The sequence below is a fragment of the Montipora foliosa genome, chromosome 11 (assembly GCF_036669935.1).
Source record: "Montipora foliosa isolate CH-2021 chromosome 11, ASM3666993v2, whole genome shotgun sequence".
Lineage (NCBI taxonomy): Eukaryota > Metazoa > Cnidaria > Anthozoa > Scleractinia > Acroporidae > Montipora > Montipora foliosa.
The window spans coordinates 52,514,344-52,527,798 of NC_090879.1; the positions used below are offsets into that span (position 1 = coordinate 52,514,344).

Below are 13,455 nucleotides of genomic sequence, written 5' to 3' on the forward strand. Positions count from 1 at the left end.
CTGGTCCCCATGAAAACGCTTTAAGTCACAAAGAAAATGTCTATTTCTCAAAACACTTTAATTAATTAATAACCTTCCTTGCCACTTTTTTCACATCCCTTGTGACTCTTCGTTGGCTTCAGAGATCAGTGACATTTGAAACCAACCCTCACATTTTATACAAACAGTGGCATCCCACAATGCCAACAGATGTCTTGTTACCCAACATAAATCTAGCCAATTTCGACGAATTTCTTACTTTTAATCACTTTGCAACTTTGTAAGGCATAGGTACATGTTCTCTAGCAAATGTCAATAGTAATGTTATTGTTAACAAGTTAACGTACATTAGGAAGCAGGGTTTACAAAATGGCACAAACATTTTACCCTTCTCCGATGTGTCCTTGGCTTCATTCCTGAAAACAATGCAGGTTGGGTTTGTTGGTTCCCTTCCCTAGTCAGAGGTTTTTCTCAAAAAAATCTTATATTATACGATGTATTTGAACTTGCACACTACGTGTGAAAAGTAGCGTTCAAGTTCAAATATGCCATCTGCACGCAAGCTATTTTATTTCCGTCCACTTATAAATCAACCCTACCTACCTTAATTTCAATCTAAGGCTCCCCATTTACTAGAGAAACTTCTGCTTCACTATTTTACCCTTTGCCTCCTTAAATGGCCACTTTACTGTCTTAGTGAAAAGCAAAATTATTAACATGTCAATGGGTAATCCCTTGGGAGCCAGAGGGTTAACGGTAAGTTCGAAATTAAAGGACAGAATAATAGCCTTTATTATGGTAATATCAATAATACTATTCTCAGCCACTTCCAATGGTTTACAACAAAGAATCCAGAAATGGGCTGAGGATCAGTGAATTTGTCGCATACCAGTACATTGATTGCTATATTGTTCACAACATTTTTAAACCAAGGAAAATGTATTGAGTAGACTGTAATAATTATCTATCATGATTAATTCTATTCTTACCACCAAAATGATAGTTCCAAAACCATCAAAGGTGGCAGAAATATCTCCAGTGCACAATGTATAACACTGCCTGGGTAACCTGAGTCAATGAGCCATAAATTAACAAAAATGAGGGGAAACGTAAAGATTTGCCCTTAAAATATTGCTTATTTGAAAGCTTCGCTTCTGGGCCAATTATTCAGTTTTTGGACAATGGACATCATCAGCCGACTTACCAGCCTCCCAAAGGGGTTTATTTACCAACTAGTTACCAAACATGAAGCTTCTGGAACTGTGTGATCCCAACTGGATAAATTTTTAAAATTATTTTCTTATGACGTACTTAAGTGGGAAAAGCTCATAAGTATCTGGTAGTCGAACAACAAATCTACTTTTTAGACCTAAAATCCATAAGCAACTGGTGAACGATTTTAAAACAATAAACAAGCAATAACCTTGAGTAGCATCTCAACTAAGCTTATTATTTCTTGAAAAAAAAATCTTAAGAATGAAAGCATAAGGAAATAACACAACTTTGAACACGATATCCTAAATGAAGGCTTCCCTGTGCTTTTATGGTCATAAGCTGGATTAAAGTGCGGCTTGATCTTCATCACGAAGTGACGTTTCAACAAGTCTGATAGTTGCAGGCACCTTCATTCAAGTTCGCCTATGGCGGCAAACTCATCTTGAAGTCTACATTTCTTTTCCTGGTAATTTTCGATGTCATTCATTATATCGTTGATTCGTCGGAGATTTTTGCCCTCAGTTCTCTCGAACTCTTCGCATTCCTTTATTTTTGCGGTTATGTTTTCTCCTAAAATCTTCACCTTCTGTTCGAAGTCGCTTTCCTTCTCGCCGGCCAAAACGTCACCTTGTTCCAACTTGCGGAGACTTTCACCAGCCGTTTTAATAATCTGTTCCAGTTCCGGAATCCGCCTGAAAGCTGTATCTAACCGCTTTTCGGCCCGTGATACCTCATTTTCAAGAACTGTGAGCTTTCGTTGTGCATCATTCAGCTTCATTTGCGAACTCTCCGCGGTAGACTGTGCTTCTTGTACTTTGGCTTCGATCGATCTCAATTGCTCATCCGTTTCAACTTCAGCATAACTCAAGTCTTTCCCCTTTTGTCCCTCTATCTCAGCTTTTTCTGAGACCTCTGTAAGAGTCTTTTCTTTTTCTTCTATTTCGGCCGTGACATCCTTTAATCTCAGACGTAGCAATTGCAAGCGTCTTTCACAAGCTGCCCTTTCGTTCTCCTTGCAAAATATGTCCTCGTTCAGCGCTTTAAGCTCGACTTTTGCTTTATATTCTCTTTCTAGGGCTACATCAGTATTAGTTTTCACGGCCTGCATTTTCTTAATAAGACTATCCATTACGTTCGACATTTTTTTTTTCGCTGAATTTCGAAACAAAGTCGATTTCTTCACAGAGCAAACCCGAACACACCCTCGTGAACGAGGAAGATTCTAGAGAGCGTGACCTTTGACAGTGACAACTGACCAGCAAGGTTTGTGGTTGACAATGGAATCAGAAATTCGTGATTATTTTTAGAAAAAAACAGCGTTACATTCACTGTTTTTTGTCATATTTATTAGTTTCTGAAGCGCTTTGTTTGAAAAACGAAGTTTTATTTGTTTTTGCTCCGAAAAGGAAACCAAATATTGACTAAGTAAACGTCAGGGAAAGAGTCTGGGCCGAGTCAATACTTGATCGTGCTTTGCAACCGACAAATCAAATGTGATTGGTGAAAACTTCAAGGGAGGCGAAATTCGAACATAACAAAAAAATACCGAGTTTCGATCGCGAATCGAAGCGGTTGTCCAAATTATGGTCATGGGGAAAAAACGAAAACAAACAAAGCAAGTATTGGCTACATTAACTTCGAAAAGACAGAGGAAAAGGAGAAAAACACAAGGCAAAGGATTTAACCGCAGTGCGAAGATAGGAAAGGAATCTGGGTCACCCAAGGCAGATACTAGTAATGTAAAACAAGAACTAATATTTCCTTGTCGTCCGAACGAAATCAAATTTTGTGGAATGAGGGCCATGTTTCCTCGCGTTTTAAGTTTTTCGAGGATATTTCAAAGCTCAAACAAGCTGGGAAGATTGAGCTCCATCAGAAATGTTTTCCTACTGCTTGACTGGCTTAAACAGATCTTTGGCTGTGGTCTACAAACTCTCGGCGAGGTATGATCTCCCAAAGATATAAATTGTGTGTTGTAGCAAAAAAGTATTTCAATATAGCTTGTTTGATGTGTATTTTGTTTATTTCTTATTTATGGTGCAAACTTCCCTGCTAGCAGACTGTTCTCTTCTCCTTTTGCGTTTGCTAATAGCTTATTCCAGGCTCTCAGTGAGTCGGGACGAGTGAAATTGTGGCGAGGGCCCTGGCCACAATTTCACTGCTAGCAGGGAAATGGTACATAGTTCTAAAAGAAGAAGTAGTAACAAATTTATCTACTTGTAATTTAATTAGTGTTGTAGTTCTTGTCCAAGAAATGTTGAACTATTGTTGTACAAAAATAGAGACAAACGCAAGACAAGTTGTCATCAGTTGAATGTCATGTCACATTAAGTTCCATCTTCTTTGGGAGGTAGGACTGGTCATGTGATCATTCCATCACATGATAGTCTTGGAGCAGAAGTATGGGGTGGGAACCCCAGTTCTCTTGTTATTGAATGATGTTGATCAATTAATCGTTTTTCTGTCTTAAAAAGCAGACGATGCAACGTTCAACATTTGTAGGTCATCAATTGATGCACAATGTTAAACCATGTGCCATCATCTTTACAGAAAGATCTTTATTTGATTCATCGGCCTAATTAAGAATCTCTGCCGCTAAAATATCCTCGATTGTTACATCGTTTATGCATTGTTGGTGCCAAAACAATAATTTGATTCTCTCATTTTGAGCGTTCACATTTAGCCTTTGAGGCTAGGTTCTTGTAGAGTGCGCATGTTCAGAACAAACTCGCACTCACAATCATATTGATTTTAAATTACCATGATCAAAAGGTGGCCATTAGCATCTTTTTCAACCACCACAAATGTGATGGCAATGATGGAACAAGGTTATTTATAATAACAAAACATTATTATTCCATGAGCCTGACTGTGTTGGATGTGAGATAGCAAACTGGCAATCAGGCGCCTTGTGCCATGTTGGCTATAACCAATCTCCTATCCAATAAGCACAAATAGAATAATATAATATTATATACCAGTATTTTCATTGAATTAAACTGTTTCAATATTAATTATTATTACAAAACAGCTTAATTGACAGAACAGCTTAAAAGGTGATATCCAAGATTGAAAATTTCACCAAATAAAGTTGTGTAGTCTCTGGATATGAGACAGTAAATTCTAATAAGGTAAGTACTACCCAGTTGGCCGTAATCAATCTCATATCCAACAAGTGCAAATTATTTTTTTTTTTTGTTATTATTATTAAACCTTGTTATGGTACAGGGTGTACAATTATATTTGGGAATTTTATTCCCTGCCACTAATTCTTCAGCCTGAAAACATCTGGTACGATATACAGAGTATAAGCTGATTAATTCTAAGTGAATCAGATTTGTTTGAAAGACAATAATTTATTATAAAAAAAAATTATTCAATTGATTTACATGGTACATGTATGTGCCAACCTATACACAGTTACCAGCAATTGCTTGAAATTAAATTTTATACAAGATAGCCGGCCTATAATAATTATTATTCCCATATGCCGCAAGGCAACTCTTAAATTGCACATTTTAAAATTACTTTAAGATTCCCTTCTTTAATCTAAATGACAAGCAAGGATACATGTATATTAATTATAATGTATACAGTTTTTGTCAGAGAAAGACCATTCAAGAAGAGCAGACGGGAAAAGCGAGTTTCAACAGATCATACAACGAATGGAAAACCTTGAAAAAGAAGTAAAATTACTGAAAGCTGAACGCCATAAGGTACATCATCCCATGTACAATAGTTACAGTTGCAGCAATTACCAGTTGCACTGATGCCCCTCAACAACCTTTTTTCATTTTTCGAATTTCGGTGGACGTCAATCAAGTGTTTCCATGACAAATTCGACTCCCACCGAGTGAACAGGGCTATATTGTCATCAATCAATCAATCATTTATTTTAACACGTTACGCCAAAGAGCTATAAAACTCGTTCAAAATATGAGACATTTGATTGACATCCACCCAAATTTTGTTTGGAAAGATGAAAAAAAAAAAAACGTTGAGGGGGGTGTGTGACTGATAATCGCTGTGATGTAAAAAAAAAAGTTTTTTGCAAAATAAATAATCCAGACAGTCCCTTGTGGTCAGTTGCTGTGTTTTGTCACGGTTTTGAACTCTGCAGCCTTGTTCTCAGACTGTGAATTCTTCCTTTTGATGTCGCCACAAAGGAGTCTTGAAAAGGGAAAATCTCTATGGTTCACTTGTCCTTTGGATGAGTCACGTAAAGTTATCTTTAGTGCTACCACTGGATACAATAAGGTGCTATTTAGTACTAACAACTTGATCTTTTGAGGGTTGGGTGCTTAGGGACCTTAAATTGGGGCTAATTCTCCTATATCTCAAACTTAATAGGTCAGTAGAACACTTTTTAATAAGTTGCCTGCCCTACCCTATTTGAGTCATACATTAGCCCTGCCCATGCACCAAGCATGGGCTGGACCTATCACATTCTGATTGGGCCAATAAAATCTGGAATATTCAAAGGAATGCAGATTGAAGCACCTACCAGTGGACAAAACCTTTGAGGGTTTGTCAATGGTTGTAATTCTATCTATCAGATGTGAGTACTGATACAGTAACTTGACTTGGTCTTCAACCTCAACCATTTGTACACAAGTAGTTATGATCTTTGCATCATGTTTTTTTTCTATTTGTAATCGATACTTTTAATTAATATTAACCATGAGGAGATAAAGTTGATTCATTTGATTGATTGATTGATTGATTTCAAGATTGATTAAGAAGATTACAATGTCTATCTGATTCTGATACAAGAGGCAAAGGAAGACTTCTCACTGCTGCAACACTTCACGCCCTTCCTTACTTCTGACAACATAGTTATTTCATGATATTCGTACAGTGTATGTTTCCTTTTTTTGTAGAAGAGAGACTGGGAGGATAATCTCAACTCATGTACTTCGTTAACAAATGGACAAGAATCTTTGAAGCAAGGAAGCGTGAGTCATCCATCAACAAATGCACCTGCGCCTCCACCACCTCCACCCCCTCCTCCACCAGTTCTTGCCCCTCCACCACCCCCTCTGGCATTTCTCAAGAAAAATCAGGTAAATTACACAGTCTACAATCAAAAATACTATTCCCTTCCGGCTCTGCAATGATTATCATAATATTAGAAAACCTGTCCAGTAAAAATAATTTCCTGAAAGTAAGTCAGAGTACAATAAAAAAGGTTTTGAGAAAGTGAACTGGGCAAACCAAGAAGGGTTTTATATCATGTTGATTTTCATGTAGAGAAGAAACAGAAAAACTCGGTCTGTAACTTACCTTACAGAACTCTAACTTGGATAGTAAGAGAATTGAATGCCCACCCAATTTTGATATCCAATGTCTCATGAAGTGTTCCATTTTAATAGGTTTATGCAGTTGCTACATGTAACTATTTCCAACAATAGGTCAAGGGTTTGGGTGAGCATAATAATTATACTTTTTTTGAGGATAATGTAGCTGTTTATCTTCACTTGACGAGCATTTTAGGCAACACTTTCAATTGACATTTTTTATTACAAGGGAACACAACATGATGTCTACAAAAAGTAATGTGTATCATGATCAGTTCTATTATTAAAATGAAAATTTACTTGCAAATGTACATGTATGTGGTAAATGTAATTGTGCACCTTCCCTTTTACTCCAGGCCTCAATTTTAACTGTAACCCTTAATCTTTATTAGTATTTTACACTTCCACTCCCAAGAGTAGATTCTTTTGCAACCGCTCGGGCTGAAGTCTCGCAGTGCTCTTTGTCAGCAAAGAGCATTGTGTGACTTTGGGCCGAGGGGCTGTGAAGGAGACTATCACAAAAGTGACAAGTGCTTAAAGATTTTACTCTGTCTAACGCTAGACAAATTTACAATTACTTTTTACGAAAGGGTTGAAACCTTTGTTTTTAGAAAGGAAAAGAACTAAGTGCAAAGGAAAGTAAAAATACATGTATGCCTCCAAGAACTCTGGTGACCCTCGAAGACTTAAAAAAAGTCAAGTTGAGAAAGGTCAACAGAACAAATGACAAAGAAAACGTGCAGGCTGATTTTAAAACAGAGACAACCAACTGTGGGTCTGGTAAGTCGCCAGCAAAAGAGGTTTTGAAGATACTTGGACAAAGAAAAGATTTGCCACAGTGTGTAGTCAGTTTAAAGGAAATCAAGAGGGTAACTTTGAAAAGAACAAGGTCTGGAAATGAAATGGATGCAATCAAGTTAAGGTAATTTCCACTATCATGTTGGATATCATGGGATTACAGGACTGGTATATAACAAAAATAAAAATTAAAAGTTCTGTATTTTTGGTTGGTCAATAATAATTATTATTGTTGCTATGGAAACAGATCAAGTATACCGGTAACTCTTGACCAGATAATTTGAAATTTGGATGTAATCATAATTATTATTGCATACATGCAAATTTCAAAATTAATGGATTATCTGGTCGAGAGTTATATTTTGGTTCTGAAATATGACCTTTGTTACAAAGGAGGTCTTTTTGTGTCACCACAGAATTTCGGAATTGCTTGTTTTTGTTTTTCAAGGCACTGACATTGTTTTCGTATCTCAGATTGGCCCTGGTCTATAGACCTTATTCATAAATGGCGGTCAAGTTATAATTCTTTTGTCGAAGTGCAAATTAGCCTACCAACCCAGGTGGAAATCTTATTAAGATCTTAGTAAGATTCTTAATAAGATTCTTACTAAGATCTTATCTTACTTCTTATTTAAGATTCTTACAAGATTCTTACAAGATTCTTACAAGAATCTTACAAGAATCTTACAAGATTCTTACAAGATTCTTACGAGATCTTACAAGATCTTACCAAGAACTTACCAAGATCTTTCAAAGATCTTACAAAGATCTTACCAAGATCTTACCAAGATCTTTCAAGATCTTACTAAGATTCTTGTAAGATCTTACCAGATCTTACCAAGTTTCTTGTAAGATCTTACAAGATCTTACCAATATTTTTGTAAGATCTTACAGGATCTTACCACGATTCTTGTAAGATCTTACAAGACCTTACCAAGATTCTCACAAGATCTTAATATGAGATCTTATCAAGACGTTTCTCATATTCTGCTAAAAAACACTACCAAAATAGAAAGAGTAGAAAAAACTTTAGAATAACATTTTATTAAAACAGAAATCCTATTTTTATTACAAAGCAATGAACTATTTATACAACTTTGAAACTGGAAACAAGGACACTACTACATTGTTTCCGAGTAAAATTAAAGCGTGATGCACCTCTTGGCAACATAATAATGGTATTCCAAATTTTGATTAATGGAAAAAAATTACCACTTATTTTACTAAAAAATATGAAGGTAAGATAAAATATTATTTGAAAGAGGCTACTTCAAATGCATAATTCACAAAGCTGCAACATATTATTGTTACCCTTGTAGAACCAGACACTACGTGTAATCTAGTATGTAAATCCTATGTAACAACCATACACGTATGTAAATGGTGTTATGATACACATGTAACTTCGATATAGAGGCCTTATTCAAAAGCTATGTTATACATATGCCTCATCTATATATTTTGAAAGGAAATGCTATGTTTTAGCTAGTCAAATGGAACCTTTACATAGCATATGTAAAGGCTATGTTATGGGACCGTTTTTTGTGTCCAAAAATAAAAATAGTTTCAACATAGTTTCTATGTAGATTCCAAACAGAAAATACACAACACATATAGTGTATACATAGTTACATACAACACTTACATAGTGATAACATAGGGTGTAAATAGGCTACAAATAGCCTCTACATAGCTGTAAATAACTGGAAATAGGACAAACATAACTGTTTCATAGCATTTACATTATATTGTAAATAGAATCTACCTACTAACTGAAATTGAGGGTCCATAGCAAAAATTGTATGTACATAGCACTTACATAGAAATACTATAGGATGTAAATAGGCTTTGACTAGCCTCTAAACATTTATGGAATAGTATTGTAATAGGAATTACACATCTCATGCCTAATGCTTGCATTTGAACAAGGTCAGAAAAATCAAGAAAAATAGCTTGAACTCACTGAGAAATAGAAGTACTAGTGCACACATGGAACAAAAGAAACAAGGTTATGATATCCTGCTCCTGTAAAATAATATTCCAGCAAATCAGAAATGTGCTGGAAACTACAAAAAATCCATTATAGTCAAGCTATTAACAGTTATTACCATAGCTCATAGACAAAGACAAAAAAAAAAGGACTACAGATTTCAAAGCAGGAACATTTTTTTATTGCATGAACCTAAACATTTAACTCATGCCAAAATCTTTGGATTGGGTTCCTGCTTTAAATTTAAAAACAAAAAAAGCTTTAAAACACAAAACTATAACAAGTCTGCAAGGAGAGATCCCCAAATACATCAAACCATAACTGGTTGAGGAGGCAGAATTGGCTGCTAAGCATTTTTGTCTGCTGTAAAGGACCTTTCCCTCCTGTCCCATCAAATAATTTTTTTCAGATGTGTCTCTTTATACTCTTTCATGGCAACTAAAAAAAATACAGTACATATGCTTCAATCACTGATCATTACAATTAAATTGTGTGAAGAGTAGACTCATAAATTTGGGTCTCTACTTACAAACGTCCATAATAGCTTTCTCAGGCATTTTCTGCATTGATTACAATAGTTAAAGTGACAGAAATTAGCATTTTTACGAGAAGGAATCAGTTGTCAATCGTACACATGTAACTTGCCGTATGAGAACTTTTTTTCCAAATCATTTGCATCAACATTTGATCTAACTTCATTATTCTTGTTAAAGCTTTACCAATTTTTACAGGGCTATAGCATTTAAGCCAAATTGAGCCTCCTTCTTTCACAAATTGACTCGAAGGTGTGAAAATGTGAATTCTTCATGCATGTAAATCGTTCCTCATTTTGAAGACAATAAGCCATCAAATCAAATGTTATTCGCTTAAAGTTAATGCTTACCTCTTTACTTGAGTTGCTGTAAGTATTTCCTTGCCTGGATCAGCATTTAAAGAGTAAAACTAACAAAAAAATCGTCACCACAAAAGCGTGTCAGATCGTTGGTACAAACGTTTGAATAAAACCGCCCCAGAGGTTAGTACTTTATGTAAGACTACTTATAATGTCCTGAGAATACCCTATAAATCCCTGTATACCCTTGTATACCCTTTGTATATCCCTTGTATACCCCTTGAATACCCTTGGTATACCCCTTGTATACCCTTGGTATACCCCTTGTATACCCTTGGTATACCCACTGTATACTCATTTTATACCCTAGTATACCCATGTATACCCTTGTATACCCTAGTATACCTATTGTATACCCTAGTATACCCAAGTATACCCTTGTATACCCATGTATACCCATGTATACCCTAGTATACCCTAGTATACCCAAGTATACCCTTGTATACCCTAGTATACCCATGTATACCCATGTATACCCATGTATACCCATGTATACCCAAGTATACCCATGTATACCCATGTATACCCTTGTATACCCTAGTAAACCCTAGTATACCCAAATATACGCATGTATACTCTAGTATACCCTCTTATACCCAAGTATACCCATGTATACTCAGGTCCGTTCTTGGACTTGCCACAGGTGACCATGTAACCCTGTGCTACCTGCCTCATGCAGAGAAGGAAACTCTGTCAAAAAACCTCGCTGCCTTGCGGTGTCATTGAGATGACAAAGGCTAGGGGAGTAAACCCCAACAGATAATCCGGAGTGGAGCCCCTAAGGCGGCTGGTTCTTGCAACGCAATACCTTCCGGCAACTCCTGCAGCCAACCTGACGCCAACTGTATTGGTTTGTCCTTTCCGTTGGATCTCGTCAGCACGGTTAGAGAGGGGGGTCCTGACGACTGGGCATCCCAGGTCCTCCATATCATCGCCCTGGCCTGCGCCCTGGAGAGGTCACTCCAGTGCCGCATCCCGCGGCAGCACAACATGGGGAGACGGCAGTTACCGGTTAAAAGCCCAGAGCTTATTGGCGTTAGTTCGGGCGCCTGGGGCTGTCTCCTATCGGTGGGAGGGATCATCGCATCCCACTGGCCAGCTACCGCCTGCCTCAAGCTGGGCAGCCCCCAGCCAGTAAGGTGCTGGCCCGCCACAGTCCGCCTACTTCAGTGGGTGCCTGGAGTGTAGGCCAAAAGCTGAAAAGCGGACTGTAACCCACGCACCAGGCAACAAGAAAAGGAACACAAAGCCGCCAGTGCTGAAACTGGCAACCTGGAACGTCAGAACTATGTGTCCTGGCCTGTCTGACGACCTCCAACAAATCAGTGATGCCAGGAAGACCGCCATCATCGACCGTGAGCTGAAGCGGCTGAACATCGACATTGCAGCCCTCCAGGAGACGCGACTCCCTGGCTGCGGCAGTCTGAAGGAGAGGGACTACACCTTCTTCTGGCAGGGACAGGAGCAACAAGAGCACCGACTCTACGGCGTCGGCTTCGCTGTCCGTAACTCACTTCTCTCCTCCATTGAAGCGCCCTCCTCAGGCACACCGCGAGTCCTCTCCCTGCGCCTCACCACCGCCTCTGGACCAGCCAACATCCTAAGTGTCTACGCCCCCACACTCTGCTCCACAGCTGAGGCCAAGGACCAGTTCTATGAGGAGCTGGAGGCGAAGATACAGCGGGTCCCTTCCAAGGAACACCTGTTCCTGCTCGGAGACTTCAACGCCCGTGTTGGTGCTGACCATGACTCCTGGCCTCGCTGCATCGGCCACTTTGGCTTAGGCAAGCTAAACGAGAACGGCCAGCGTCTCCTTGAGCTTTGCTCCTACCACGACCTGTGCCTGACCAACACCTTCTTCTCCACCAAGCCCCACCACAGGGTGTCCTGGAGGCACCCCAGGTCTCATCACTGGCACCAGCTGGACTTTGTCATTACCAGGAGATCCCTGCTGAGCCAAATGCTAGTCACACGCACCTTTCACAGTGCTGACTGCGACACTGACCACTCCCTGGTGGCCAGCAAGGTTCGTCTCCTCCCCAAGCAAGTCCACCGCTCCAAGCCGAAGCCCCGACCCCGCATCAACACAGCCAGCACTGTAAAGCCTGAACTGCGGCAACGCTTCGCCAATGCAATTGATGTAGCCCTGGAGGACTGTCCAACTGACAGCGCTACACAGCAGTGGAACCACATCCGTGAGGCTGTGTTCCAGACCGCCCTGGACACCTTTGGAAGAAGAGAGAGAAAGAGCGCAGACTGGTTTGAGGCTGGTGCCACCGAGCTTGAGCCCGTCATTGCCGCCAAGCGAGCCGCTCTTCTTGCCTACAAGAAAGACCCCTCAGCAAAGACGCTTGCAGAACTCCGTGCTGCACGCAGCGAAGCTCAGAGGATTGCCAGGCGCTGTGCCAACGACTACTGGTTGAATCTTTGCCAAGACATCCAGCTTGCCGCCGATCTAGGCAACGTCCGTGGGATGTATGAGGAAATGAAGAAGGTGTTCGGCCCAAGTGCCATCAAGACTGCCCCACTCAAGTCAGCTGACGGCGACATCATCAAAGACCGCAGCAAGCAGATGGAGAGATGGGCGGAACACTACCAAGAGCTCTACTCAAGGGAAACCATTGTGACCAATACAGCCCTTGAGAACACCCTTCTGCTGCCCGTGATGAACGAGCTGGATGAACCACCAACCATTGAAGAACTCCACAAGGCCATTGACTCCCTTTCCAGCGGCAAGGCCTCAGGCAGTGACAACATACCCCCTGAAGTCGTCAAGGCCGCAAAGGAGAGCTCCCTCCTACAGCACCTTCACGAGCTTCTAATGCAGTGCTGGGAGGAAGAAGCAGTGCCCCAAGACATGCGAGACGCCAAGATCATCACGCTCTACAAGAACAAGGGCAAGAGGAGTGACTGCAACAACTACCGAGGCATCTCTCTCCTGAGCGTTGTCGGCAAGGCCTTTGCCCGGGTGGTTCTCAACAGACTGCAACTTCTCGCTGAGCGTGTCTACCCAGAGGCGCAGTGCGGCTTCAGGGCCGCCAGGTCAACCATCGACATGGTGTTCTCAGTGAGGCAGCTGCAGGAGAAATGCCGGGAGCAGAGAAAACCCCTGTACCTGGCCTTCATTGACCTGACTAAGGCCTTTGACCTGGTTAGCCGTGAAGGACTGTTTGCCCTCCTCCAGCGGATTGGATGCCCCCCCAAGCTTCTGAGCATGATTGTGTCCTTTCATCAGGATATGCGTGGGACCGTTCAATTTGATGGATCCTGCTCGGAACCCTTCC

General features: G+C 40.1%; 2 protein-coding genes across 3 annotated transcripts in view; one reads left to right on the top strand and one right to left on the bottom strand.

Moving 5' to 3' along the window:
- Window positions 1-220: 220 nt before the first annotated feature.
- Window positions 221-2,419, bottom strand: LOC137975967 (tropomyosin-like). The gene has a single exon (XM_068823191.1). It carries the CDS (start codon window positions 2,333-2,335, stop codon window positions 1,604-1,606), a length of 732 nt encoding a protein of 243 aa, XP_068679292.1. The 5' UTR covers window positions 2,336-2,419; the 3' UTR covers window positions 221-1,603.
- Window positions 2,420-2,702: 283 nt separating this feature from the next.
- Window positions 2,703-13,455, top strand: part of LOC137974991 (putative uncharacterized protein DDB_G0285869) — a 23,996-nt gene continuing 13,243 nt past the window's right edge. For both annotated transcript variants that reach the window (XM_068822022.1, XM_068822023.1), the window contains exons 1-4: window positions 2,703-3,137; window positions 4,791-4,910; window positions 6,075-6,257; window positions 7,103-7,413. In XM_068822022.1, the coding sequence (XP_068678123.1) occupies window positions 2,778-3,137; window positions 4,791-4,910; window positions 6,075-6,257; window positions 7,103-7,413 (974 nt within the window). In that variant the 5' untranslated portion in view covers window positions 2,703-2,777. The remainder of the gene's footprint in view (window positions 3,138-4,790; window positions 4,911-6,074; window positions 6,258-7,102; window positions 7,414-13,455) is intronic.

Bases quoted from the DNA above. Each gene is read 5' to 3' on its own strand.
- LOC137975967 (XM_068823191.1), bottom strand. From the start codon at position 2,335: ATGTCGAACGTAATGGATAGTCTTATTAAGAAAATGCAGGCCGTGAAA.